This window comes from Hyperolius riggenbachi, chromosome 2 (assembly GCF_040937935.1).
Source record: "Hyperolius riggenbachi isolate aHypRig1 chromosome 2, aHypRig1.pri, whole genome shotgun sequence".
NCBI classification, from domain to species: domain Eukaryota; kingdom Metazoa; phylum Chordata; class Amphibia; order Anura; family Hyperoliidae; genus Hyperolius; species Hyperolius riggenbachi.
This window is the reverse complement of record NC_090647.1, coordinates 221,774,162-221,789,902: the sequence shown is the minus strand read 5'-3', so window position 1 is coordinate 221,789,902 and position 15,741 is coordinate 221,774,162. Positions and strand designations below refer to the sequence as shown.

At 41.7% G+C, this 15,741-nt stretch overlaps 1 protein-coding gene across 2 annotated transcripts in view; it reads left to right on the top strand.

The window, feature by feature from the left end:
- REV1 (REV1 DNA directed polymerase) overlaps positions 1–15,741 on the top strand; it is a 75,858-nt gene that overhangs the window by 19,070 nt on the left and 41,047 nt on the right. For both annotated transcript variants that reach the window (XM_068268206.1, XM_068268207.1), the window contains exons 7-11: positions 843–947; positions 2,902–3,018; positions 6,365–6,524; positions 10,493–10,621; positions 13,634–13,788. In XM_068268206.1, coding sequence (XP_068124307.1) covers positions 843–947; positions 2,902–3,018; positions 6,365–6,524; positions 10,493–10,621; positions 13,634–13,788 — 666 coding nt within the window. The remainder of the gene's footprint in view (positions 1–842; positions 948–2,901; positions 3,019–6,364; positions 6,525–10,492; positions 10,622–13,633; positions 13,789–15,741) is intronic.

The following is a 15,741-nucleotide window of genomic DNA, read 5'->3' as shown; positions in this document are numbered from 1 at the left end:
ATGCATAAATTGAAACCCGTTTAAATAATTATTATAGAAAAACAATGAAAAGGTAACTTTGTTTCTGCGCTGCTCTGGTGTCTTACTTACAATTCTTACTTGGGCACAATGTACATACATTTTTGTTCACCTTCATTTTTCATTTTTTTTCCTTCAGCGGTCAAAAAATAACTTGTAATTATTTTTTTATTGCAGAAATATACAATAGAATTTCTGTGGGCATGATGTGGTGTTCTTTTAAGTTCACTGTGCATTACATTATAAACTGGATGGAGGAGTGATATTAAAGGGAATGTCCAAGCAAAATAAAAAGAGTTTCACTTACCTGGGGCTTCTACCAGCCCCATGCAGCCATCCTGTGCCCTTGTAGTCACTCACTGCTGCTCCAGTCCCCCGCTGGCAGCTTCCTGACCTCGGAGGTCGGCGGGACGCATTGCGTACATTTTTACGCATTCCCGCTGGTGCAGCAACATTAACACATACATTTTTACGCATTACTGGTTCAATGCGTAAAAATGTACGCATTGAACCAGTAACGCGTAAAAATGTATGTGTTAATGTTCCTGCACCAGCGGGAATGCGTAAAAATGTACGCAATGCGGTCCGCCAACCTCCGAGGTCGGCAAGCTGCCAGCGGGGGACTGGAGCAGCAGTGAGTGACTAGGAGGGCACAGGGTGGCTGAATGGGGCTGGTAGAAGCCCCAGGTAAGTGAAACTCATTTTTTTATTTTGCTTGAACCTTCCTTTTAATGGTTTATTGCTGCCTGTAAATCTGTGTACTTCGTTACAATGATCTAATGCAAAACGAGTCACATCAATATCCTTGCCTGTTTCCACATTAGGTATGTCTGCGTCAAGCCTTCCAAAGTGCCAGAAATGCATTATACATGTAGATATGGATTGCTTCTTTGTGTCTGTGGGTATACGTCATCGACCAGACCTGAAAGGTAGCCACAGTGTTATATATGTTATTAAGAAATGCTTTATGTGAGTTTTGCGAGTGGTGCAGCAATGCAGTGCAGGAAGTGTTACCATATCTTGCCTCTATTACAAATCCAAAATTTTAAGCTCAGTGGGACAGATTTATCAAAATCTGCCCCACTGGTTTTGATAAAACTGGTTGCATGGCCTCTTTTGCTAACAACAGTGTATTACACTGCACTCACATTATACTTGAGAATATATAGTAACACAGGGGATAGGTACCGGGTGCATTTTGCCCTCTGGGACAGACACAATACAACACATGTCTGGAGAGTTGGGGACAGATGTAATTGTCAGACTCGCCAGTGTTAAATACTGGTGACTGATAATTAGGTGATGATAACATTGCCCAATTCAATTACTCTTAACCCTAAAAGGTGTTCTTTATACCCTATCCTATTGCACTTTTCATGGTGTCTGGAAACGATGCTTCTTGTCAGACATGAGCATCAGCTTAGACCTGCAAAAAGCAGGTCTAAACACACTAACACATCTTCCGCTGCTGCATCTGGGTGCCTGCTTTACTAAGGGAAGCCCCAGAACTCCCCATTCGTCCATGCCCGTTGGTCCGCAGCGCTGAAACCCCCTCCCCCTACCCTCACAGCTCATCTGGCAATGAAGTTTTTCTTTGATCCAGACAGTGGACCAATGGGGAGCCCCTGTGGGAGCTTCAAAGATGCTTTTTTGGTGCTCAAAGTCAATTACAGCGACAGGAGTTGCGGCAAGGGGCTGTGGATGTTCGGTGGTAAGTGCTGGCTCTCATTACGAGTTCGTGCGCATCTCCTGGAGGAGCGAGGCAGCAGTGCTGTGGTGCTAAAGGATGGCATCACAGCACAAAACTGGCTCCCCATCGCCGGGATATGGCAGCATCACCTGAGTAATGCTCCCTTATAATCAGCCATCACACAAGTGAAACCGGCAATAGGATTTTTTGGTAATCCTCGTGCGGTGGCCACGTGATAAGTTATGTGCAAACTACTTATCACCTTAAACTGCATCAGGTCCATGGTCTCTGTGATTCACCAACACCTGCATTTATTTGTATTGTACCAACTATATATGCAGTATTTACCTTATGTACAGAAAACAGGCCTCAAAACATAAACAAGAACCTTGTATCTAAACTTTAAATTTTAAGAGACCTCTCTGCAGGGAGCAAACCTACTGTTTATCTTAACATCAAAACGAACAACTAAAAAAAAAAAGACAAGCTAATTATTACAGCGCTCAGGTACCTTAGTTTATCAGCCTAGCACAAACCAGGTGCTTCCCAGTGAAAGACTGATTTGAGCTGAATAATGAACCTTTTAATCTACCCTACAAACATCGTTTAGGGAGAACAGCAATTCCTGGTTGTGGATCTGTTCTCATCTGAGTGCCTATCTCAGGGAAGAGGCCAAATCCTTCAGTGGTTCGTAAGCCCCATCTACACAATACGATTCTTTGTGCAATTCGATTACGATTCTATTTACGATCCGATTAAATATGAAATGTCCGATCGGAATTTGGTTAGATTCAATTCGATTTGCCATTGTTTTGCAATGGTGAATCAAATCCCGATCGGACATGTCGGATTTAATCGGATCGTAAATAGAATCGTAATCGAATTGCACAAAGAATCGTATTGTGTAGATTGGGCTTTAAAATGCTTGTGCAATCTGGGACAAATATGACTGCCACTTTCGCTGACTCTCTCCCTGCAACTGCCCCAATTTCTAACCAGCAATGTTTAGAACAACTAGTTATTTGCAGAGGTGTGCTGTATTTTTTTTTCCAACTGTAATGAAACTTGCTTTGCAATATATGAGATTTTGGTAATGTTTAAATGTGCAGTAATAGTTTGTGTGTGCGTTTGGGTATGTCTATAGCACACTATAATAGCATATACCAGTATGTATTTTGTTTGGCTCTGTGCAGGAAAACCAGTTGCAGTTACAAGTAGTAGAGGGAGTGGAAAAGTGTCTTCCCGTGAAGGGGCTAATCCTCAGATGGAGATGGAGTACTATCAGAGCAGGATGGTGGACAGCAACACTGGTAAGATTGCTTTGGTACTGGTACATATCCGGCCTGGTGCTATTTGTGACATATGCAACACTACACTGCTATTTGTGACATCTGCCAACACAGCACTGTATGGTTCTAGGGTTTATTTTTACAATCTATAGCCAATGAATACATTTTGTACCAGTATTATGCCCCATCTCATTCATTTCATTTAATCCTGTGTCTCCCACTGGAGCAAAGGGCCTCAACAAATATGTGCCACCGGTTTCTGTCCTGGGCATTTTTTTTTTTTTTCTATTTCAGTCCATGATGCCACTGCCTTCTTTACTTCTTCTCCAAGTTATCTTTGCCCCATCTACATGTACAGAAACCTCTCCAAATGCACCATCAATGAGGTTTACAATGCGTCAGTAAAATCTCACTGCGCATCACAATATTATAAAGTGCAGCCTGACGCGTTTTGCGACCACAGTCACTACTTCAGAGGCGTATAGTGTAAATAACGATCTCTGTAGATGTATGCTATAAACAGGCATCCCCTCCAATGATGGACTATGAACTTCCACCTTTGTTGCTTTAGAGAAGGACTTAACACAAAAACACTGAGATGCAATCTTATGGTGCAAAAATTATTTAGGAAAACCTTTGACACGTAGCAAAAAATATTAAAAAGGATTTAGGTTAAGAGGCCTCTAAACACACGCCCATAAAGGTTACAACCATTCAGCCAAGCCAAACCATAGCTATTGTCAATTCTATTTACTGGTGTTTTTATATACACGGTGGATTGTATGAAGACTGACTTTTTGATATTGAAGAATCCTTTTTAATATTTTTTGCTACGTGTCAAAGGTTTTCCAAATAATTTTTGCACCATAAGATTGCATCTCAGTGTTTTTGTGTTAAGTCCTTCTCTAAAGCAACAAAGGTTCAAGTGGGCGAGGTGGACTGCCCGTTAAAAAGGACTGTGCTTTTGATCCTTCACTACATAAAGGATCTTTACCCAACTATATATATATCGACTATTTCCACCACAGATGGGATATTCAGAAGGAAGTCTGCAGATAGTGCTGCATTCAGAGGGGGAGAAGTGGGTTTGTCTGCTTGCCATGCCAGGGTATGGCTGCATGAACCTCCCTCCACCCCCACATGCACCAATATCTGCAGACTTTCATGGACATGTCCAGGATTCCAAGTGGAACAAGCACACTGGGACATTCATTTGACTCTTCCTATGGGGTATTTACCCTTTGAAATAGTCTTTGTGAAAATATCCACCTGTGGTGGGAGTTCGTAGTCCTTCATTGGAAGGGATCCCTGAATATAACATACATCTATGGAGATGGTTATTTAGACTATATGCCTCAGAAGAAGTGACCGTTTGTGGTACGGAACATGCCAAAGGCTGCGCTTTATAATAATATTGTAGTGTATTGTGAGGTTTTACTTGTGGATTTGTGATTGTGAAAAGTGGGTTTTTTTTGGGGAATATAGTACCAATTTAGTAGGATTTGTAACATTCTGTGGAGATGCAGCTGCGGGCAGACAGGATTCCCCCGCAGCTGCTTCGGTTTCCCTGTCGGGCGTTTCGCCTGTCTCCCCGGCGTCTAACATGCCGAGGGGATTGTCAGTGGCTCTAGAGTGGCTTTGTCGCACACGTGCACACAGACAGGACCTTCATGCGGGGAGGAGGCGCGTCAGCTGACCTGCCGGTCGGCTGACGTCAGGGAAGACTTTCGGCAGCTCGAATTGGCTGATGGGCGTGGCCGAGGGGTCTCCTCCGCTTCTTAAAGAGAATCTGTATTTTAAAAAATGCAGCATAAAAAAACATACCTATGTGTTCAGGGAAATCTCCTATTCCCCTCTGTCATAATTTCGGCCCTCCCTGTCGCATTAAACATCATAAAAAACTGTTTTATATAGTTTGTTTATAAACAAAAAAAATGGCCGCCAAAACAAGAAGTACGTCAGTCCACTGGACATCTCAGCACGAGAGGAGCGTAGGTTACAGCATGTGCAGTATGCCCTCTCCTGCTGGATCGTAATCAGCTGCCTTCTCTGAGCCAGCTGTTTACATTACACATCCTACCTTCACTTATGTGGAGAAGGGAGGGTTGCTGTGGAGACAGAGAGTGAGTGTGACAGGCTGGGAGAGCCTGTGTAACGATCTGCAGGCTCCGAAGAACTAGCCTGTCATGCTTCATTGGATCACAGCGGCAGGGGGACAGATACAAAGATTATTCATTGTAAACTCACACGTATTGCAGCCAGACGTATAGTGTGAAGTCAGTATTTACCTTCTGTCCCCCTGCCGCTGTGATCCAATGAAGCGTGACAGGCTAGTTCATCCTGCAGCTCGTTACACAGGTTGTCCCAGCCTCTGCTTGTCACACTCTCTGTCTCCGCAGCTCCCTCACTCATCTACCTCACAGAAACAAAGCTAATAGAACGGAGGAGGTGCAATATAAACACACCACACGGGAGGGCATGGAAGGGGCGTGCATAACATGTCCTCATTACTGAGGAGACAGCCCCTTCCAGATAGAAGGCGACAAATCAGACAGAATGAAGAAACATTGAGTTGTTTCACAGAGGGGGCATTTAAAAAAGGTTGCAGTAAGCCAGATCACATTAGAATAGGTATAGGAACTTGTAGGATAGAAGAACAAGGGATGAAAATTTTGTTACAGAGTCTCTTTAAGCCTCCGGGAATCACTTGCAAACTGTCTGCTGTTGCGAATGCGAGCACTGTGAGCACTCAGACCTTAGATAGTTCCGGTGTGCTTTGAGGAAACCAGGGATTTCACACAAGACTAGGAATTGTTATTACTACTGTTATTATTGCTTGATTATCTGTGTACGACTCTGGCTCTCTTCTGACTTCTCTTACGCTATAAGATTCTGTACCTTTGCCCATCTGATCCTGTTGCTGACTATACCTCTATCCTCTATCCTTCTGCCTGCCGATTTTGTACTGTATCCTCCTGTCTGTTGCTGAACCGATCTGTCTGACCTCTCTACTCACCAGTGAGCCCTTGTCACTGGTGAGGTTCCTTACTGATAGTACCCACCAACTCCTCTGGTGAGGTTCTGCCAAACTAATCAGTATTACTGTGGCACCAAGCACTGTACACTTGCTATTACCTTGTTAGCTATACTTGCATTATTGGTGATTCTGCAGATCACCATATAATCAGGTATAGTGTCTGATTTATTGGTGATACTGCAGATCACACAGTAACCAGACTTCTGTTTGCTACACCAATTGTTACAGGATTATTTTAAAATATCTCCAGTGTTTTGTTTAATGCATAACCAAATATGTTAGTCTCTGTAAGTTCATAATGTTCATGTTCTTGATTCCTCCAAAAACTAGAGCAATCTGCACAGGTCAATGTGAACTTTGCACAGCCAAATGGACTTGTTCAGGATAATTGTACACCAGAGAATACAAACTCTGTGCAGAAGAATGGGATGGACCTGGATACATCTCAGCTGTCGTTAGCAGAAATTGCATCTTGTAGTTATGAAGCAAGGTAAAACCACACTAGCCTTACATCACTGATCACAAAGCAGTTATTTGCTCATATTACTCTACTAAGTCTTAAAGAGAATCTGAAGTGAAAATAAACTTATGAGATAATGAACTGTATGTGTCATACACCTATGAAATAGAACATTAGTACAACTATGAAACAGAACATTAAAAGCAAAGAAATAAGTCCTATTGTTTTCAGTACAGGAAGAGTTAAAGAGGAACTCCAGTGAAAATAATGTAATAAAAAAAGTACTTAATTTTTACAATAATTATGTATAAATGATTTAGTCAGTGTTTGCCCATTGTAAAATCTTTTAAATCCCTGATTTACATTCTGACATTTATTACATGGTGACATTTTTACTGTGGACAGGTGATGTAGCTGCTGCATGCTTTTTTGGCAGTTGGAAACAGATGTAAACAGCCATTTCCCACAATGCAGCAGGGTTCACAGACAGGAAACTGCCAGGAGTACGTACTCAGAGTTTCTTGTGGGAGGGGTTTCACCACAATATCAGCCATACAGAGCCCCCTGATAATCTGTTTGTGAAAAGGAATAGCTTTCTCATGTAAACGGGGGTATCAGCTACTGATTGGGATAAAGTTCAATTCTTGGTCGAAGTTTCTCTTTAAGAAACTTGAGTTATCTATGCAAAAGAGCTTCTCGGAGCTCCACAACCCAATGGGTCACTGATTTCTGGAGCACTGTACAAAGAAACAGTGACAGACAGCTTTAGATAAGGTTCAGTGAGGAGAAGTTAAAGGGTCATTAGCTCTGCAAACCACACTCTGTATTTTAAACTATAAAACAAAGCAAACTGCAAACATGACAAAATGAATCAATGCTATAAAAAAGCTATATAACTGAAAATAAAAAAATGAGACTTATTTCTTTGCTACTGATCTATTCCTTATACATACTGCACATGCAATTCATTATAGCATAAGGTGTTTTTTTTTTTTTCGCTTCAGTGTCACTTTAAATGGGAATTTGGCAATGTCAGTCGGAATCCTACATTTAATAGTATTTTGGGATGTAGGTACAATAGAGTGCCTACATGTATCACTTATATCTCAGAAATTCTGCAGAAGGCCGATATGTCCTTTCTCTGGCTGTGCTGCAGACCCTGTAATTTCAGCTTTGATATACAGTACTTTCACTTCTTGGCTATGCTGGAGAGTTGGGCATGAAGCTTAGACAGGTCTGGAGTCTTTAGAGTTTAATTTCTGTCTTAGTGGGGGGTATTTCAGCTAAAGGCTATGATGGCTGGCCACCCGATTTTTTTGATAGCAATATTGAAGGCTATGATGCTATAAATTATTTGTAACATATTTATTCTCTTACCTCACACATGATGCACTAAAGCATTACAATGGTGTAATGTCAGGTGAAATCATTTTTCCATAGTATTGTTTCTTAATAACAGTAATTTTTGAGCTTGTGACATAGCCTCACCCTCTTGACATACTGCCTGTTGAATGCAGGCTTGCAGTTATCTGTAGCTATGACTGTGACCTGCTAATACTCTTTCTTGAGTTGAACAAGCAAGTAAGCTAGGATAATGTGGGAGGGAATCCACATAACACTGAATTCCACTGGCTGATGTTAGTTTGCAGCACTGCTGACCATAAGGGGACAGCTGAAATACCTGTAGACATGTAGCCATACTGATTATTTTCAGCAGCGTTTTTCTGGAGAAAAGAGAAGATAACAGAAAGCAAAAGTACAATAATATCAAGATTTATTTTTTTGTATATACGGGGTTTAGTATGTTCTCAAATCATAATGATAGGCTACCTGGCTTTCTGCCTAAATTAGTCTTAGACCCGTTATGGTGAACCTGTCAGTAAATGAAACCCAAACCCACATATTTATTGCAAAGTGCAGACTCAACAATTTAGCCTAATTACCTAGTATAGGTAGCCAAATGACCCGACCCCCTAGTATAGGCAGCCAGATGTCATTGTCCCCAGTATAACCTCATAGCATTGACAATCAGATGTCAACCCCCCCCAAAAAAAAGTACGGTGTACTAAAAGATTTTAAAAAATTGAGCTCCACAGATAATAGATCCTAGCAAGGGGATCGCAGCAATTCAAGAGTCACCTTACTCTCACACTTATAGCATAAATACCAATATAGCTGCGCCTCAGAGTCCTTATATCCTCCAGATACGACCACCCTATAAAAACAAATAAAATACTTGTTTCCATAAAAACACAAACACCTCACGTTGCAGTCCAGGGGGACGTGCCGCCACCTTATAGAGATCAGGTGTCCCACTCCGATCCCCCCCCCCCCCCCCCCTTCGTGAGTGCACTCACCGGACAACTACTTGTCACCCAGCATATCACAAGTATTACTGTAGGTTCATCAGACGACTCCCAGCTCATAGAGAATAAAAGGATTGTTTATTACCACGATAGGCAGCTTCACATAGACTCTTCTCCCTGGCCGCGGAACTCAGAGAGTCACGTCCACTCTCGGCTCGCCGCTACCTCCCACAGCGCCAGTGTGTTCTCCGGCTCCGCCCAACCCGTTTCGTTATACGCGACTCTTTCAGGAGCGTATGACGAAGCGCGTTGGACGGAGCCGGAGTACACGCTGACGTGTACACCCTCCCCACACACACTATGGACAAGTCAGATTCCCCCGCTCACCAGGTATAGATAGCCAGAGTACACACCCCTAATATAGTGGAATCCCTTTAAAGTAAGCTTCAAGGGAAAGTAGCTTTCTAGGCCAAGTAGTTTACTATATCAGGAGTCGTCATACATTGTATATTCATACATGTGCATGGTCAGCACCTGAGGACCAAGTTTACTATAGCCAGAGCATTTACTATAACAAGATTCTACTGTATAAGCGCATTGTGCATGATGCCATTTCTCACTCCTTTGCAACTTTACCCTGGTCGATTACCCGTACCTCAAAACTGGCCACAGCACGTGCCCACAGAAGGCTCTGAGTGCCCCTTCTGGCACACGTGCCATAGGTTCACCCACCACTGCCTTAGACTGTGGTATGGACATTACAACTAGGGGTGAGCAATGCGATGCAAATAGTTCAGAGTTGATGGATGATTATGAAGATTTATGCAGCTTGAAAATAAAGTGCAAGGTGGAATTTGATTGGTCAGTTTTTAAGCTGCAAATATTTGCATTATCCTGCATCAACTCAGAATAATTTGCATTTCATTAACCATCCCTAATTAGGACATTAACCTGTGAGCTCCTCTAAGCAACAGTTTGTTCAGTGTATTCTTTTACGTGCTGTAGAAAATGTCAGTGCTATGTCAATAAATAATAATAATATTTTTATGTCTTGCCTGGAGCTACCATGGAGCCCCTTCCCACTGGCCAAGTTCAAATTCTAAAATCAGATTGGACTTCATATTCCTGTGCTTCAGAAATGACAGGGGCACTTTAATGATCAATGTAATTGTGGTGCCTAGTTTCCACTACAGCAATTTTAACCTAAGCGGAAATGTAGTGCATACTGCGGTTTTCCTAAGTTTGCATGTGCACGAAAACTGCATAGCAAGAGCAGTACTATGATTGTCTTGCAATTTCCCTATGTTGTATAAAACTCCTCTTATTATCTTCAGGAAATACCAAGCGTTAATGAGGATGAAAAATGATGCTGCAACTCACAGAAAATCACATTTATAAAATGGCTGCAAATCAGGTTGCAGTGTGTTTGCAATCGTAATCACCATTTTCAGTGGAAAAGAGCTCTAAAGCTATGTGGTGTGGATTATTCACGGTGGCTTATCAGAAAGAAAAAAAATTGCTATACATGTCAACTTTAGTGTCTTATCAAATCAGTGTCTTGAAAACATTTTTTTTTTTCTTCTACTGAATTCTTCATTTAAAAATGCAGTTGTGGTTACTAGCTCTTAGTTGACATGTAAGGTCAATTGTTTTGTGCAGCTGTATAATCATCTTGTCTCCACTGTTCTCTAGGCAGGCTGGGGTGAGAAACGGAATGATGTTTGGGAAAGCTAAACAACTATGCCCAGATTTGCAAGTTGTGTCCTATGATTTTGATGCATACAAGGAAGTTGCCATGACATTGTACAGAACATTGGCAAGGTAATTACATCTTGGAGGGGTACATTTAATCATCTTTTTAAAGCCCAGCTCTAGCTGAATTTTTCACTTTCATTTGGGCTTTGATTTGTGTGATTTGGTTTAAAAAAAAAAAAAAAAAAAAATCTTCCCTGATATCCAGGACCATTTTTCTTCTGGCCACGCTGCTCTTTCTCTTCGTGGCCACACTCCACTCCATGTACAAGCGCAGTCGCTTTGTGCAGGCATACAAACGGTCGCCCTTACCTGTGCAGAACCATGGAGAGCCGCTCTTGCCTGGGGAAATAAGCCATGCACAAGCGGCTCTGTGATACTGTGCAGCATGTGTACAACGAGGGGAGGGGGGCCTGCAAGCAATAGTCAACATAAATGTTGAATATTACAAAAAGGGTCCCAATGCAGAAATTGAGGGAAAACCTCTTGGACCATTCAGTGACTTCAAGTACCCTTTAAATCTTTATCTTCTATGATATTAAATGGCTGGGGAGAAATAAGATAGTTGTAGCATGTCATTCCCTGGCTGGAAGTAAAGTAACAAAGCGCTATTAATAATGGGACTGTAAACCGGTTGGGAACATACAGCCCTTTGGAAGAGTAATTTTTGAATTTAGAGCAGTTTCAGGTTGGTCCACAGGGTAAAATACCTGACACAACACATTACACAGAAAGTGCATCTCATCCTTTGTGAATGAAGTCCTGTGTGAATTTGGTTTCCATGAGGGTCATATCCTTACTTACATCTCTGTAGCTGACCTGCTCTGGTGCTGACCCTTCCTCAAGCTATAGAATACAGTCTGCGTTAGTCTCAACATTGTTGGTTACCTAATAATGTTTCAGCATTGATTGTGCATTACTCTGAAACATACAAATCTTGCATCTTTTTTGTGTGCTGATTCCACCAAAATGGTGGTGATTTCAGAGGATAACATCCATACAACTGAAGGTGTCCACAGCTCTATTGGAGCCTCCCTTCCCACTCCTTATCTAACAAGGTTGAAGCCAAACCAGCAGGACACCATTTATTGCTGGATTCAAATATCTGTGACATTTATGAAGTGTCACATCCTAACAACCATTTAAGGTATTAGAATACCTCATCCTTGCCTAGATAATCACTTACTTGGAGGTCATGTGACCCCACCCACTGACCAGACTCCCTGACCCCAGTCCTGGGATGACATGGTTTCATCACTACCCTTGCCCACAGCCTCCTGTAGAACAATCCCATTCCTGATTGCCACACTTTCCTGCCACATGATCTTGTTGTCAACATATCCTTTCCAGTGCTGGCTGAATTCAAGGAGTCTTGATAGTGACAGAAACATTTGACTTCTTTATAATCTTCACTTTGGACCCAGTGAAGATACCATATTCCCACTTTTTATTATAAGCTCTAATTTTGTATGGTTCTGCCTAACATTGGATTCAGCTTCTGCCTTTTCTGGATACGTTCTTCCTGATGGTCCCTTAAAGGGACTCAGAGCTGAATGAAACAAAGTTTTATCATACCTGGGGCTTCCTACAGACCCATCCGCTCGGATCGCTCCCAGCCACTGGAGAGATACGTAGTGGGTGCCCTTCTCCTGCATAGATTGGCTCCGACTGACATTAGTGACGAGATCCGTTTCCCGAAGCGGAGGACAGCGGCGTGGGAGCGATCTGAGCGGATGGGGCTGGAGGAAGCCCCAGGTATGTATAAAACATTTTGTTTCATTCAGCTCTGGGTACAGGGTACTCACAACTTTGTTTTTTTTTATTTTTGTACCTGATCTATGGTTGCAAAGAAAAAATAATAATAAATAAGTATAGGATGTAAGCATTTTAGAAATTGTGTAGCCCGATTGTTTAACCACTTAAAGGATACCCGAAGTGACGTGTGACATGATGAGATAGACATGTGTATGTACAGTGTCTAGCACACAAAAACTATGCGGTGTTCCTTTTTTTTTTTTTCTCTGCCTGAAAGAGTTAAACATTAGGTATGTAAGTGGCAGTTCCTGTCTTAGTCAGGACTGGGTCAGACCACAGTGTGACCCTCACTGATAAGAAATTACAACTATAACACTTTCCTAGCAGAAAATCGCTTCTGAGAGCAGAAAGAGCTAAAAAGGGTCAAAAGTTCATAGATTTTAGCTCTGACATACTTCAATTAACGTGTCATTGAGCAAAAACAAAAAGAGTAAAAACTTAAAAAGTAGATTTAAGTATAAAATAAAACTGTGGAATATCTTAAGTCTTTTTTAGAAGGAGGGTAGATACAAGTGTTTCTTTCATCAGTTTAGTTTCACCTCAGGTGTCCTGTAAAGAATTCCACCTTTTTCTTGAAGCAGTGGTTTGTCAGCCAAGCCCTGATGCACAGAGCCATGATACACAGAGCCACTGTTTAATTTATAGATGTTAGTAATTAAAGTAAGGAGATACATTGCTGTCAGCCACAACCTTAAAACGGCTGGCAATTTGTGAAGCTGATGTGTTGGAAGCAGTAACAGTAGCGAGCTTAAGGATCTGAGTGACTTTGACAATGGCCAAATTGTGATGGCTAGATGACTAGGTCACAGCATCTCCGGAATAGGTCTTCTGGGGTGTTCTTGGTAAGCAGTAATTTGTACCTATAAGAGATTGTTAAGGAAGGACAGCCACTGATGGAGTCTTGCGTCCCCCAGGATCATTAATGCACATGGGGAGTAAAGGCTGCTCCATCTCTTCTGATCTCATAGAATAACTTCTGTGGCACAATGTTTTGGGTCCTCAGTTTTAGTTGGGATAGAAAGCTGTATAGGTTCACAGATAGATCTGTGCTGTAAAATCAGTAGCCCTGGCTGTACAACTTTCCAATGAGAATGCAAAGGAATGATTTGCATGTCTTGGCTCACTGTCCTGGATATAGGTTTAATATATTGTGTTGCAGATTTAAAATGGAAGCGATGACTAGTAATTAAGTTCTGTTTCAAGAAAGCAATTCTGTACTATAAACACTGCAATTATTTCTGTCATTTTTGTGTTCTGATTCATTAGTTATACTCATGACATCGAGGCTGTAAGTTGTGATGAAGCCCTTGCTGATATCTCAGAAATCCTTGCAGAAACCAAACTCACGCCTGATGAATTTGCTAGTGCTATTCGTGCTGAGATTAAAGAGAAAACTTTGTGTTCCGCATCGATTGGAATGGGTTTGTATATGTTGCTTTCTTATGTAAGCTAGGGGTCCAGGAAATGTACATGTCCTAAATGCTCACATAGAACAATTACCATATTTAAGGAAGACATATGCAGCCTGGAGAGCATCAATGAAGATCATTAGTGAGGCTAAAAAAACACATTGCATTACAATTTGCATACGGCATCAGTTTGCAAACCTTTCGTTAGTTATATCCGGAGAGGACTGCAGATTCCTGCCAGCTAAGAATAAACAAGTTTTAATAAATCCAGAGCAATATTTCAGAATTATCATTATAGACAAGACTTCAGCAGAACCATTCTTGAGCCTGCAGCTGCAGATTTTGTACTGCCCCGTACAGTACTATGCAGAGACTCAATCAGGCAGTGTGGCACTCGTGGCCACACGTTTATCACACAACAGTGAAAAAAAAATGGACCACCAGAGGAGCTGGATCCAGATATAAAGGTGGAACATACCACAGCACAGATGCCAAACTTTCCAGTCTTTCACAACTACTGCCACTGAACCTGCAGGATGGAATGGGGACCTCAAGGAAATGAAAGGAGCGACCATGGATATTGTAAAACTGCACAAAAACATATTTATTAAATGTATAAAATCACAGCTGTCATCAATGCATGCTCTGTTTTTTATCCTATAATAACTTGATTAGGTTTCCTGTGTTTACTTGCCTCTTTCATTTTCTGGGGATCCTGGTTTCAGTCTGCTGATGGAGTATCAGTGGTTATCCCAGCTTGGGGAACTTGAGAAGTACTGTGGGAGCAAGTACTGTATTAGAAACCTTGGTGTCTATGCTGTGGCATACTACACTGAACCATATTCTGACTGCTCTTTAATCCAAGTTCCTGCTGCTTTTGCACCAATGTAGTTTTAGTGTGGCTGGGTTTGATGCCTCATTCATTGAATGGAGTGCCTGCTACCAAAGACAGATCCTGCAATGGAATACTGTGGCATCAGAACCATGTATTTCGGATTTGTAGTAAAGTAAAGGATGACCGGCACTAGATGCTGGAATGGCAAACTCCTGGGGGTTCTTGGGTGATCACTCACTCTTCCTCCGGCCAAAGATTCTACTGTCCATGCATGAAGAGCGAGTTCTGGGCACCAGCTTAGTTGCAAAGGCTCACCATTTATTTCATCCCCACCAAAGACAGATACAAAGACCAAGGCAAAGGCCTGACAGCTGTTTCGCAAGCACAAGCGCTTGCTTCCTCAGAGACCTATCTGTCTTTGGTGGGGATGAAATAAATGGTGAACCTTTGCAACTCAGCTGGTGCCCTCACCTCTCTCTTCTTGCATGCCATGTACTTCAGAGCAGAGAGTGTCCTACCACAGTATTCAGAGGGAACTTCACCTGTACTCATACTAGAATTTTATTCGAAACTATCACAAATGCTTGTTTTGTGCAGTAGTGCATATGTGAAGCTTTAAACCATTTTAAAGCGCAATGAAAACCAGCATTTCTTCTTTGCTCTAAAAAATTATTACAGCATATTATATACAACCAGCATTTTTTTTTTACTAGAACAGCATTCAAAGTATTACACACAGGACTTGAAAGTTCAGTGCAGAGAAATCTGGACGCATCCAAACAGTAGATAATGTTATCTTGTGTTTACTTGCTTGTATCAAGTGAGGAATGTGACACATTCTCTGACTGTGCAGAAGCTCCTGGACACAGACAGACACTCAGAGCATTTCTGCCTTCAATACATAATGAATAAAACCAGTTATAAATAAAATGCAAAGTCCGCTCACAAAGCAAAAAATTGTACTTTTGGGAACTTGTAATTTCTAAATGAATAATAATACTTATGCACAAAAGCAAATATGATAACCGTATGGCATATAAAAAGTAGGAAAACATGTTTTTATTGAATATTATGTCAGGGTTTTATACCGCTTTAAGGACACCGTGAATTCCCAGACCCCCTTTCACTCA